Here is a 14,944-nt window from a genome sequence, read left to right on the forward strand (position 1 = left end):
TCCCAACAGACGGTAATGGGACAAGTAAGTAAGTAAGTAAGTAAAAAGTAAGATTAATTGATATGAAATGCCTCCTGTGAAGTTTTTCGAGACAAAAATGCGCCAAATTCACCCAAAAGCTTTATAGTAGGAGTCCCATCATTTTTCAAAATGCATTCATTAGTTTTCATTTCTGGGAGTGAGAAGAGAAATCGATGCTATTTTTACGACTGAGGGCTGTTGGGAGGTTATTGCCTTACTTTAGCATAAAGACGGGAAGCAGCGAGCTAACACCAGCACCTCCAAACTTCACCCTCAGCTACATTGTCCACAACTCGTCATATACAAATTAGGTTTGTGGAAAACCTCCGATGGACGTCTGACTGATAAGTGAAACCATTGCAGTGGTGAGTTAGAACTTGCATTCTTTCTAACATCCAGCAGGGGGCGACTCCTCTGGCTGCAAAAAGAAGTCAGATTGTGTAGAAGTATTGCAGAATATGGCTCTACATCTCTATTGATTTACCACTTCAGTACATATTGTACTAATGAATTTAGGGTCTCAATTGCTAGTTTCAGGTCTCTTTCAACACAGCACGACACAAATTTAGTATATTTTGGTCCCATTTAGAGTAAAACAGACGATGAAGTGTATGTGTTCGGGTGTGGCCACAAACAAATGGGTGACGTCACAACATCAGTCTGTGGCTTTGGCTTATCTTCCTCTACTTCAGTTTTTACAGTACATGCACTACTGTTACTGTCGAAAGGCATTATGAAGTGGACCCTCAGCCTTGTTCGACACTTGACACTCCCGGTGTTGACGGCGGCGACGACACACTTCTGATTTTGCAGGACTTCGAAACCTTTGCAGCGTTTCCCCCCACAGCGAAGCGGCTGCCTCCTGGACAACGTGTCGACACGTTGCTGCTTTCGCCGAACCCCACCAAGGTCACACCGCCGACAGCAATTTACGGAGAAGAGGTATTTACAAATCTGTCTGGCTTCGCAGCTATCAACATATTTCAGCAGACACAGTGCAGTTTATGCGCACAGATAGCTCATTATCATCTAAATCGTCAGTGTAATGAAATTTTAAAGAACATCAGTTACAAAAATCAATAGTAATTATTTTGGAATGTGAAGAAAAGGATTCCTTCAGGGCTGTTGCGTTTTGGAGGTATGAAATTATGTCTTGAAGCAATCTAATATATCGTGAGTTTGTTGCTCTCCAGAGTCGAGCGAAAACATTCTGCATCTTTTACTGCCGGCGGACAAAAAAAAATATGATTTCAAATAAAAATAGCTCCAGTGTTTATGTACCGCATATGAAAATCCCAAATAAACATCACAAAGTCAGATGTTATCCTCTTGTTTTTGTTTGCAGACGGGAAAATAGCACCGAGAACCGTGCCAAGGACTGTGCTGGCATATGAGTCTATAAACTCTTTACAGTGATTACAGATCATTAATATTCATGAACAGGCCTCGTCTATAAATTATCACTAATTACATGGTACTTAGCCTCTGAATCAGGATGCATGGAGAGCCGCTTGCAAGAGGGAAAGGATAACAATTCCAGCTAATGCAGATTAATTGCGGATTCACATTAATTGCATATTGTTGACATTATCAATAACGCTCTGCATCAGCTCCGTTTTGCTTTGCATTTTAATACAGAACGAGGCGATTTATTCAGTTTTAAACAGACGCGTGTTCCCTTGTCGGCGTTATGACAGAACAAGCAAAAAATACAAAAAAAACACAGGAAAGCAATTAGACTAATTTTCACCAGCGTGACATGCACCATTGTTAAAATCCACCAAAGCAGCTTTGCAGGTTCCCTCCTGTCCCTCGGTGTCGCCTCGCTGGCTGTCAGAGCAAACAGCAGGCCTCCCTCATTTCCTCATTTCCTATCTCGTCTGACGCGCAAACACAACAGAGGGATTCCTGTGCGCTCCGTGTTTAGCTCCATTTAAAGAGCAGTGTTTGTTGGAGGCTGCTTTTTTTTGTTTTTTTTGCACAAACACACACTTTCTCTGAAGATGCTGTCCCGTCTCCAGAGTGTCCTTAGCTATCCTCCCTCCACCACCTCCCCCCTTCTTCTTCTTCTTCTTCCCCTAAAGTTCTCTCTCTCTCTCTCTCTCTCTCTCTCTCTCTGTGCATCGTTGCCCACATCCCTACAAGCTTCATACTTCACAGGCTCCTTTCTTCTTTTTCCCTGCCACTTCCACTCTCTCTGTCTGCCTGTCTATCAGTTTCCAGAGCTAGACCAAACATCTCTGAGGGATCCAGCCTTCCCCTCTTCCCAAACAGGATTAGTCTCCCCTGCTGTCAGGCTGACTTCAGTGAGGTGCACATCACTGCCTGCTGCTTCAAGAGTCTGTCATTAGGAGGCTACTGTAACGCACACACGAGGCCATCTGGGCCTTCTGGGGATGCTTGACGGACAGTAACTGCAACTCCTTCCTATCACTCTTCTTCGGGCTGAAGGTGAGGTCAGGAAAAGGTGGGAGGGTGCTACTTCTTCTTTCTGGTCAAGTCATGTTAGTGGGAATAGGGGAGGGCGTTTCTCTTGACGTGCCTTTTTGTGCACGCTGTGGTCGGTGCAGGTCAGTTCTGGCACATGGGAGACAATAACTTCACTTTATTGTGCATCATGTGAGACGTGCACCAAAGGTTTATTACTGAAGACACACCGAGCTGCTGGCTGCAACACTTTCACTGTTGAGAGCAGCTATATGAACAATAGAGCTGCTGTGATCCTTCCACTAAGACAAACCTGAAAACATGATTTATGAACTTTGTTTGCGGGCAGGTCTATAAAACATTGACAATATGCAATTTTCCACCATGCATTGGGATTTTTCTGCATCGCTCTCAGTACGGATCTTGAATAAAAAGATGATTATCGATGTATGATTCATGCATGAGGGCGATTCATCACTAATTCACTTTAATGAAGATGCCACTGAAGCATGGCGGCGGTATCATAACCTTGACTCACTTTGATTAAAAGATCAGAAACAAAAGTATTCTTTATACCAATGATGTAAGAAGAAGCCTTTGTGGTGCAGAATTTGGGCAGCAGCTGCTACTTCTCATCTGTTTTTTATTCATATTGTTCACATTCCTACAGAGGTGGGAAGTAACGAAGCACAAATACTTCGTTAGATTCTGCAGGTATCTGTACTTTACTCGAGTATTAATTTTTCTGACGACTTTTTACTTTCACTCCCTACATTTGAACATATCTGGACTTTCTGCTCCTTACATTCTCAAAACTGGCTCGTTACTTGTTTATCCTCTGCGGATGACGACATGAGGTAAAAGACGTAACAACAAACGTCTTCATCTTTCCCAGCAGTGAAGCTCAACACAGCCCTGCCTGCCTCAGCTGCCTGCGAGAGACTTTCTAGCACTGCAGGACTGATTTTCAGACTCAAAACGGCAGAACTTTGAGAACCAGCTTCTGCTGAGGCTCAATAAAAGATGTTGGTAGTCTTGAAGAGACGAGTGTTTCCATGTTGATTATAATGTTTAATGTTCATAATGAAATGGAAAACTGTCCAGTGATGTTTTTCTCTGTAGCAGCACTGTGCAGCTTCTTAAAGGATGAAAACAATCCTATTTTGTGTGCTTACAACTTTTTTCGTTTTGCAGAGTTATCAAAAGAGGCATCGTGTATCATCGAAGGTAAAAATTCATTTTTACTTTTTACTTTTGTAAGTAAATTTCTGAACCTGTACTTTTTTACTTTTACTTGAGTAAAGGAGTTGAGTCAGTACTTCTACTTTTACACAAGTATCTCTACTTAAGTAAAGAATGTGAGTACTTTTTCCATCTCTGCATTCCTAACAGGAATAATGATAAAGACAAGCTGCTTAGTAAAGTACGCACCATTTGTTATATTATATGCTATAAAATAAAACCAGTATTCAAATCCTAATGTCCAGTTAAACTGTAAAAAGTGTTGTTAAGCTCATAATTATGGTTGAATTGAGAACCAACAACAACAAAACACAGCCTCGTATGATTTGCTCTAGACGACATCATTTTATTCTGTGATTGATTATGTTTCAGTTAAAACTAGAGAAGCTCGCCTGACAGAAACTCCCTCAAGACCTGCTTGTGGTAAATGGCTGCATTAATAAATGATGGACGTGGTGGTTCCTCTTCCCTTCTCGCTGTGTGCTGCTGCCGGCAGCCCTGTAGTTACCGTTCAGAGGGTTCCCCATTACGTCCACTGGAGCGTCCCATTGTTAACTTAACATTCAGCAGCACTCATTAAACTGCCTGTGCGAGGAAAGTTGAATAAAACTATGGACACTATCATCGAAATTCACATCAATTTAACCTGAGAGTAGAGTTTTTTTTTTGAAAGGGCAGGGCACTGAATGAACAGCCCTATTACAGCACGATGATGCTATCTGGCGTGAAGGCAGCAATGCTTTGAAGCATTTTATGTCTTGCTTAAAGAGGCAGCTCTATTTATTCTGCAACAGAAGAGAAAGACTCCACCGACCTGCACCTGTTTGCGTCTGTTTGACATCATTCCCAACAATTCAACAACAGATAATTGCTGGAAATTTCAAGGCTGGGTTTGACACCTAAAACGGTCGTCTCTGTTTATGCGCAGTCCATTTGCCGTCGGCGCCATCAGCTCAGAGAGGCCTGAGAGTCAGAAACAGTGCAGTTGAGCTATTGGAAAGTCAATTTGTTGAGGGCGAGAGTATGCTTTAGCCTTTCTGTGTCCAGTTTTTTTTTTTTTTTTGTCCTGAGCTGCAGCCGTTTACCTTCTGACCACGTTGGAGCCTCGGGGCTTTAAACCACTCACACCGGAGTCGACAAGCTGCCGTGTGTTTCACAAATGCCATCGGTCTCAGCAAAAAGGTTGCAAGCGTATACCAGTAATAGTACATTTCTACATTTAGATGAGGTTTCACATCCACTTTAGGACTTGAGTGAAAATGAGCGGCGTTAAAACGAAAGCGATGAATGCTCCTTAAGAAGCACGAGCGAGCGTCTTGTTCGTGCTGACCTCAGGTGGTTCAGCTTCTCACTTTGCTGCAGTGGTGCAACAGTGGACGTTCATCAGAACTCTGACATCGTCTCTGAGCACAGTGACGGGTGCAACGGAGCATCTCAGCACCATTTAAAGCTGAAACTTTCAACCAGAGAGTTTCAGCTTTAGACTAAAAAGTATTGTGTTCTCAGCCAAACTCACTGATACAACAGACGTACAGTCGTCCTCAGATGTATTATTCCATTAAAGAAAAGGCAAAATCCACCATAGTCACTCAAATAAGTAGAAACTGAAAAAAGTAATAATAAATAAAAATTTGCTAAATTATAATTTAGTGAAATAAGACATTGCTTTTAAGTTGTGGTTGAAAAGAATAATTTAAAAAAACAAACAACAGTGACTGACTCAAAGAGTTGTGTAATAAAATATTGGTTTACGGGTCCCATCATGCTTGTTTATTTTATTTTTATTTTTTTAATATATGTCTTTGTTGAACCACAATTCAAAAGCAATGTCATGATATTTATAAAATGTTTATTTATTCGTACTTTTGTCAATTTCAACTTATTTCAGTGTTTTTTTTCCCATCTTTATTGATAAATATAAATAAATCTGAGGACGAGCATGTTGGGTGCTTTTCCTTTTCGGAAAACATCTGCTGAGTAGATTTTTGAATATTTGAAATCGCACTTTGCTTACATCAACGTTTACTTGCTTCTACTTGCGATCGTTTTCATATTTATCGTGTGCTGAGGCAGGATTTGGGGTGAGTGAGGTAACTTCGGGTTTAACGAGGTTATGACGGTGGATCGCTGCTGAATATCTAATCTGCTACGGAGCGGGGTATGTTTGACATCAGCACGTATAAAAACCCAGACTACTGACTAATCAGTTGTCACCATCCATAGATGATCGGGTGCATGAGAAGCAAGAGGGAAAAGCAGAGGTTTGTTTATTGCTCCTTTTTTTTTTCCTGTGGACTGCAAGGAATTTCAAAGCTATTTGGATTGTTAAAGGCGTTGGACTCGTTTGAATTATCGTTTTATTTGTTCTTTACTTGGTCCCACAACTGTGTAACACATTCAGAGTTTCAGCTTGAACAATGAGGCTACGTCGTCTTCCACGCCACAAGAATACATCTAAAGAAACACATTCATTTAACCAATAATCGTCGTCAGATCTGGGCGACTAAATGCCTAAATGATGGGGCGGTTTTTTCAGCCTCCTGCTTTGGCTGCTGCATCTGTGTTGCTTTTAGCCTGCATGACATTTTCGAATTCCTCATACTGGTTTGGGATAGTTTGTTCTTCCTGTAAGCAGCTGCAGTCCTGTCGGTGTTTGTGATCGGCTTACGGGTTGTTGTTTATGCGAACGGGCTCGTATCTAGACTCAGAAACCCCGGGCTGACTTAACAAGTTGACAACCGGCTCTGTGAGGCTGCTTAGCGTGACTGGGGTTTCACGGTGTGCTGAACCACGAGGCCCCTGTGCAGACGGAGTGTGGAAACATTACTGGGAATGTGTTTCATGTCACATGTGAGTTGTGGGGGGAAGTCACAGAAACTCCCAAGTGTCATTTTAAGTTGCTGTTTAAAGAGTAAAAAGTAGGGATGCATGATATATCGGTGACCACATCGGCCCATGTATCGGTATCGGTCCAATGAACAAATTTAGCTGATGTGAAAAACCGATGATTGTCTAACATCAGCGCCTCCGTCTCTACGTTTGATATCGCTGCTATTTCACAGATGTTTTTACTTAAATGGTTCTGGACTTAAATATGTTAGAATACGTTTCATTTTTGTTCTTACTTTTTTAAATAAATAAATCTTATTGGCAGTTTTACAACAACGACAATCAACAGCACAGTGCATGAACATAGTTGCCGGTCCATATCAACTCACCATTTTACAAACATAAGCTAAAGAGAGAGCTCCAGGGCTGTAAGAACGGGATGGAGATGTGGGGGTGACAGTAACACACAGCCTGTGCACTTCTGTCTTGGCCAGCATACTTACAGAATATACAGAGTGCAAGAGGGGGAAAAAAAGAACATTCAAAGAAGATGAGGAAGATGAACTGCCACCATGCCATGTAAAGGTCCTTTTTAAGTCTAAGAAGTAAAGTAAGGCGGGTCATATTTCAACCATTTTTTGGTGCTTGCCTTCTTTGCTCCTAAAATCAGAGTTTTCAAGCGATATTTGTCATTTCCTGTCAATTCCTCTGGTACATCTCCCAGATAGAGTGACACACACGTTGGTGGGATCCGACAATATGTTGTACAGGTGTCCAAACATTTCCCCAAAATGGCTTTATCAGTGGACAGTTCCAAAAAATAAGATGATGATTTGCCTCATCATCCCCACAGTTACACCGACATGTTTGGTACTGATTTTTTTTTATTGTACTTTTAATAAGTAATAAAGTAATAAAGAAGATTATGTGGTTTAATTTAGGCTTCTTCTGAATAGTTTTCTCACAGTGTTTACTTATACTCATTTTTCAATGTGAACAAAATTGAATATCGACAATATCGGTTATTGGTAATATCGGTTATCGGCGATAACACAAATCTTAATATCGGTATCGGCCAGAAATTTTAATATTGTGCATCACTAGTAAAAAGCTAAGTTTGCCCCTTACTCTTTCAACTCAATGTTAGAAGTTATCAAACTACATTTAACCTTAATTCTGAACTAAGTGTCCTGAATTATAACCCTTTACAGTTTTTATTAGTACAGATCATTTCTTGTGAAGATGTTTTTCCAAAGACATCACCGCACGTCACCTAAGTGCAGGAAACACTCACCGACTGCCATCATGTAGTCCCATCGGTCCAGCAGACACATGCTGAACTGCAGTCCCTCCGGCGTGAGGCCCGCGGCGATCAGGGCCCGGCTCAGCTCGGGGTTCTGGCACACGGCGGAGGTCCAGGCCACCAAGAACCACAGCACCACCAACAGAATCACCGCCAGCAGCCGCAGGACCCGCCAGCTGGTCATGTAGGGCGTCCTCTGGGCCGTGCGGGACAGAAACACCTTCAGCACCCTGTGAGGAGCGACAGAAGAAGAAGCCCGAGAAGCTTGCAGGCTGAAATCACGATGAGGTGAGTAAGTGCCGTTCTCAGCGCCGCTGACGACCCACGCCTCCGGCTGTTGCTCTTATTAACGTGCCCACTTGAATTAAACGCAGGAGGGAGAAGCTGCGCTGTTATTTCAACTCATTCATGTTTGCTTAGTGTGTTTCAGGAAGGATTCAAGGGTGCAGGTTCAAAATAAATGCATAATACGAAGAAAAAATTGAAAGTTTCCCCCAGCTGCTAGTTTGTTGTTTAGATTTGCTGGATGACTGTTAACACCTCAGTGAGAATGCATGCAGAGACAGTTTATTTATAGGTTGCACAGCATTTACTGACTATTCTACATTTGCAAAGAGAATTTAAAATGCAGCATAATTAGCCGCAGTAGAGCAGGAAGGAGTAAAGAAGCAGAGTTGGTGTACGCTGGGATAAATATAGCATGCAATTATAGAAAAACCACCATCTAGACGTACAGAATAAACAGTCAATTCTCCATTTATTGTGCTCGTGTGCTGTCTCGCGACCAGACTGTGACAAATCTATCTGTGATACATTCAGTGTTACTGGGCTGTAAGAGCTTGCCCCCGAGGGCACACTTCCCACCCAGCGAGCTCGGAGAAAAAGAGAAAAAAAAAAAAATCAAATTGGTAATTTTGCCAAGGGAACACTCTGGTCAGCCTTTGACCTCCTCCTCCCGTCTCAGCAGCAACAACTCGCTGGGAGCCGAAGAGCACGAAGTGTGTTTGCGTGAACAGACACTTCAGCAGGCGGGGAGATCGGACCTGATGTGAAATTCAAATGTGCTTATTGGAAAGACTGCATGCATGCATGTGTGCGTGCAGACCGGGAGAGAGTTGAATTATTGAAACTGAGAAACTCATAGGCGAGTTAATAAGAAGAGAGGAGAGGGGGGAGGCCTATATTTAGTCTTTTTGCTTTCAGTATTTAGTATTAAAGTTGGCAATAATTCATAGGAAGGAGATAAAACATACAAGAAATGTCACCTCTCATGTGGTGATTCTTTTATCCTACAGCTTCCAGTTGTAGATTACCTGTACAGCTTGAGGATGACGGTGCCGTACATGATGGAGAAACCCAGCAGACGAACCCACCTCAGGAGGACGCATCTGAACACGCTGGGATTGAAGAACAGGATCATCACCTACGGAGAGGAAACGGCGTTAGTGCACATCGTCCTTTGTGTTCCCGCAAAAAAAAAAAAAAAAAAAAACACGTGGAAGCGCACACGTCACGCTCGTCTCATGTTCGCCAGGAATGAAAATGAGGTGAGGCTCCAGCATGCGAGAAGCAGAGCCGGAGGCAGATTTGGCCTGGCAGATATCTCTCGCCTCCACAGCTCCCACGGACATCTCTGAGCTGCATGTTGTTCGTATGTCATCTGCCAGAACACATTCGACGGGAGAGTTTGAAGGGTTAGTTTGCTAAATCAGTGGTGATGTTTAATAATGTGGTTTTCCACATCAGAGTGTGTGAAGCAGATAAACTGTGTCGACTGGTGTGTGTGAATTGCACCGAGGCTTCAAGGGGAGCTCGAGTTTTTTACTTTTTAAAGTCAGAAACGACGGATGCAACGTTTACAAAGCACATCGTTTATGTATATTTTACTCATAATTAGGGATGCATGGTATACCGGCGGCCACATCGGCTGGTATTTTTTCCAATATATTGGTATCGGTCCGATGAACAAATTTAGCTGATGTGAAAAATTGATGATTGTCTAATGTTCAATTTCTAGTTTCTAGACTATTGTGAATTTTGCCTTTTCCTTAATGGAAGGGTCTGAATAAATCTGAGGACGACTGTATATCGATATCGCTACGATAAACAAATTTTAAAAAACGATAATTGTCTAACGTTAGCGCCTTCGTCTCTACCTTTGATATCGCTGCTAGTTCACAGATGTTTTTACTTAAATGGTTCTGGACTTAAAATATGATAAAATATGTTTTACTTTTGTTATGTAATAAAGAAGACTATGTGGTCTAATTGGGGCTTCTTTTGAATAGTTTTCTCACAGTGCTTACTTACACTCATCTATTGGTGTGAACAAAATATCGACATCGGTAATATCGGTTATCACCGAAATCTTAATATCGGATATCGGTATCGGCCAGAAATTTTAATATCGTTCATCACTACTTATAATTATCCCTATAAATACAAACAGAAGCCTAAGCTGCCTGCTTTTAGCACCATGCATAGTTAGCGTAGGCTTTGTTTAACTAGTTAGCGTATTCGTTTTTTCAAGTCAAAATGAGCAAAAAGTGCGATACTGGAGACAAAAGGAACAACAAGCATGCACATAACAAACACACGAGTGCAGCTCTCTCTCTTTCAGTTTATTTTAAGGACTGTTTTTATCATTTCTTGTTATTGGACAACCTTGTGGAGCAGTCACTTTGCACTTCACTGCCCATATACATGCAGAAAATTAAAGCTCTCTTGAACTATTCCCAGTATTTTCAATAAAGTGAATTAGCTATGAATCGACTTCATGGATCATACTTTAACATCACATTTCGATGGTGAAGATACAGAAAGACAGAAACGCACGGCAAGAATAGCAAACTCAATATTTTAGCGATCTCTGAAAATTTCCCAGAACCTGTTTTCAGGGGGGCTCATGTCTTATTAAGAGGAGTCGGGCCGCCCTCCCGGCTGGTTGGCACCCTGCATACAGACACGTTCACGTGTTTCTGCACCGTCCACGCCGCCATGCTTTGTGCGTGGTTTGCAGCGAAGCCGAGAATTTGCCGGTGGCTCATGAAATGTCAACTTATCATTTTCTGCCCGACGCGTTGAAGTTCACTCGCGCCCATTACCGCCGCGGACGAGGCTGTGACAGAGGCTGAAGAGACGAATCTCACAAGGCAAAGCTGTGAAGATCAGAGCTTCCATCTGCACTTCTATTACAGATGCATTTCATTTCATTAGTGTGCAGCTCAGCAGGATGCCACATGCCAAATCTCCAGTGACCTGAGTCCTACATTCTGCTCTGAAGATGAAATAACTCTGTGCTCATTTCCACTGAGGCAAAGCAAACCTGTATCACCCATTAAGTGGATACACACCCTCTGCTCAGTTTCAGCATGACCCCTTCCTGAGTTAGCCTCGGCTCGCTGTTAAATCTGCTTTCAAGCGTTTTTTTAAAGATTGTGGCATTAAAACTATTGGGCACAGATTGTAATGTCTATTTCACAGACCAAGTCAATGTTTAACGGCTTGTCTTATCATAACAAAAACTTAGTGCACTGTAAACGTAGTCAGTAGTGTTGCCTCGCAGCAAGAAGGTCGCCGGTTGTCGTCCCGGTGAGGACACCCGGGATCTTTCTGCGTGGAGTCTCCATGTTCTCCCTGTGCAGCGTGGGTTCTCTGGCTTCCTCCCACAGTCTAGAAACATGTTGAGGTTAATTGGTGATTCTAAATTGTCCGTAGGTGTGAGTGTGAGTGTGCTTGGTTGTCTGTCTCTAAGTGTAGCCCTGTGATAGACTGGTTACCTGTCCAGGTGAACCTGCCTTCACCCTGAGTCAGCTGGGATAGACTCCAGCCCCCCACGACCCTGGTGAGGATTAAGTAGTGTATAGATGATGGATGGATGGATGATTTGACCTGTTTTTCTAAATTAAAGATAATTATTTGTAAAATCCTTCAAAAAAAAAAAAAGGAAAAACAATTCATTTACATGTTAACCCTGAGAAAACAGGCCAAAACTGTAATTACTGTCCACATTAAAAATCTGCACTTTTACAAATTATAATTTATTTTTTAATATGTTTGATTGTAAAATTCCACTATTTTTACTGTACTCAAATTAGAAAAAAAATATCATTATTTTAAAGATATTGACAGCTATTTGTCAAAAAATTCTGTAAATTAAGGACTGAAAAATGGTAAATTATCAAAAAAGATGTTCCCCTTTTTGTTAATTACAGATAGTATTGAGTAAAACCAAAGAAAAAAACATTAATTTACATGTTGACTGTAAAAAAAACAACAACAACTAACCGTAAATAATCTCCACATCGAAAAATAATAATTTATAATATCACCTTTTTCATATTTCCAGAAGACCGAGACTAAATTTATGGAAGAACTAAAAAGCTCGACTGCCTTTTCTGACAAAGACACGTGTGCTTAAACGATTCCATCATGGAAAATCAAGAGCTGTAGGAGCCATTGGAAACTCAAGAATACCATCACATACATGTGTATAACTGTATGCATACACTTTACACCAAAGATAAATTGGAGGTTACCTTCACCTACAATTCATTTTTCATATTTTTTTGAAAACGACTAATTGCCCACAACACTAAAGCCACCACCTGCCTGATCTTGTGTCTGGCCCATTAAAGCCAGGACTCCACGAGACTTCTGAAAGTCTTCTGTGGTATCAGGCACCAAAATATCAGCAGAAGTTTTTGTTTAAAGTCTGTTTGTTGTTCTCCTATGGGTCGTTTGTCCATTTTCTACCTGTTACCCGTTTTTACCCTCAACCCAACCAGTCAGAGCAGACGTCTGCCCTCCCTGACCCTGGTTCTGTTGGAGGTGTTTCATCCCACTTTCACCTTAAGAAGTCCATACGTTGTGAACTGAAGTGAGCAGAATTTAATGTATTTGAGTCCTGGGAGGTGGAGATTGGACTCGTTTTTCTCCACTATGCTCAATCTTGTTGAGATGTCGGAGGTCAAATCAATACCTTGACCTCTTTGTCATGTTCCTCAAATCATTCCTGATCAATGTTTGCATCATGGCAGGAACCATTATCCTGCTGCCATGAAGCGGTCTACATGATCTGCAACAATATTTATGTTGGTGGTACAAATGCGGGATCCACTGTTTCCCAGAGCATCACATTTCCTCCACCAGCTTGGCTTCTTCCCATCCTGCTGCCACCTCTTCCACAAGTAAATGACTGATACCGACACTCCAGTCCGGTCCAGCCATCACAATTTGGCCTCTGACAAAGTCTCTTGCTCATTTTTCCTGCTTTCGACACATCAACTCCAAGAACTGACTGTTCACTCGCTGCCTAATATATCCCACTTCTTCACAGGTGCCATAGTAACAAGACGATCAGTGTTATTCACTTCAGCTGTCGGTGGTTTGAATGTTGTGGCTGATCGGTCCGTGTTTTCTGTCCGTGTGCGTTAGCTCTTCTTATTTTCTGTGTGAAATCCCTCTGATGTGGACGGCATACGAGGCAGATGAGACGCTCTTCTGATCCATAATATAAAGCATCTCAGTGGGCAGCGTCCAGATGGAGGAGGCTGCTCGGGGATGGCGACGCAATAAAACAAAAATGCCTTTTGGATAAAGAGGCAGTGAAGGTCTTGGTTTACCAACCTTCATACTTATAGATCAAATACGGCATCATCGTTATAGATCCAGCGTAAATGCATCCCAGAGGAGCGCGCTGAGCGATTTATCCCTGCTCTTATGATGCCTTGGCATTCAAGAGGCAGCAGCTATCCACAGTAATTAAGCTTAAGTAACAACAGCACCTGTGACCTGTTTTCCTCGGGAAAGAAGCAGAACATCTGTGGCAAAACTCGAGTAAGAAAACCAGCCGACCCCGAGGCTGTAGCAGTCTGGCTGTGAGATGTGCTAAAAGAAAGAGCAAACTAATGTGTAACTGGGAAAAATGAATCACAATCTGCATTATGTTACCTACAGGAATAAAGACAACGGTGCAAAGGCGAGATGAAAAGCTGACAATATTAAAGGCGTTACGGGTGAGTCTAAGGATGACTCATGTAGCGAATGTCACATGAACATCTACAATCTACAGCCTGTTGATGTCTCTGATTTGTGCCGTTTTTGTGATATAATCTCATACGGTGTTAAAAACGAGACGAGATACGTTTCATCCGCTCTGCCGGAATGCGGTTCAGCGAGCAGTCAAAGTGTCATGACATCCCTATTTCCAGCCCTCAGTCTTCCGTCCACTCTCCTCTCAGACATTTCTCTCACCTCCTGATTAAGAATGTGACACACACACACACAGCTGAAGCACAGCGGTAACAGTTTCCTCTCATCCACAATCCTCATCACAGCCAAAAGCCCGTTATTGGTATTCTGGTCATGACACGGAGAGCGGAGAGCTCCGGTCCATTTTATACCCAAGAACACAAATTATAGCTGTTCCTGTTTATTACTGCAGCCCCGGGATCTGATAGTCGGTCTGTGGATAACAGACAGGTACGCATTAAAAGAAAGACTTTACGCTGTTTTTGCTGCCACAAAGTGATTCCTCCATATTTTAAACAAAGACTACTTTTCAAAATTGGAGCAATTTAGAAGGCAGCCTGAGCATGACTCACTACTTTCATAACAGTAAAAAAAAAGTAAAGCACTTCGTTTTCACAATCACTGATGGAAAATGACAAGAAAATGTACTAAAGTAGTGTATTTTGATCTAAATACACAATGAATAAGTAATTAAGAAAAGATGAGACTTAATTGAACCTAATAAATACATTTACAAGTAACCAACCAGGATGTAAATGAAATAATCTTACCTTTACCAGCTGGAACGTTAAACTGATATTCAATTCAATTAAAAAAGAACTTTATTTGTCCCCTGGGGGCACAGAGCAGCAGTTTAAAGCGACAGACAGGTTAATGCATCAATAATTATGATCAAATAATATAAAATGCAATAAATTTTGTACGAGGTCGCTGTCAAAGGCTGCATATAATAGATGGAGGTCGTGGTTTGTGGACTTTTGAAACTCAACGTTTTGGTGTTTTTGCCTTTATTAGCCAGGACAGTGAGCGAGTGAGACAGGAAAGGGGGGAGAAGAACAGGGGGAGACCTGCAGCAAACTGTCGTGGGCG

General features: G+C 42.0%; 1 protein-coding gene across 1 annotated transcript in view; it reads right to left on the minus strand.

Moving 5' to 3' along the window:
* gpr158b (G protein-coupled receptor 158b) overlaps positions 1–14,944 on the minus strand; it is a 95,592-nt gene that overhangs the window by 24,037 nt on the left and 56,611 nt on the right. The window contains exons 6-7 of the mRNA XM_008277674.1: positions 9,136–9,245; positions 7,814–8,052 (exon numbers count right to left, since the gene is read on the minus strand). Of these exons, the coding sequence (XP_008275896.1) occupies positions 7,814–8,052; positions 9,136–9,245 (349 nt within the window). The remainder of the gene's footprint in view (positions 1–7,813; positions 8,053–9,135; positions 9,246–14,944) is intronic.

The sequence above is a fragment of the Stegastes partitus genome, unplaced genomic scaffold (genome assembly GCF_000690725.1).
Source record: "Stegastes partitus isolate 25-593 unplaced genomic scaffold, Stegastes_partitus-1.0.2 Scaffold105, whole genome shotgun sequence".
NCBI classification, from domain to species: Eukaryota; Metazoa; Chordata; class Actinopteri; family Pomacentridae; genus Stegastes; species Stegastes partitus.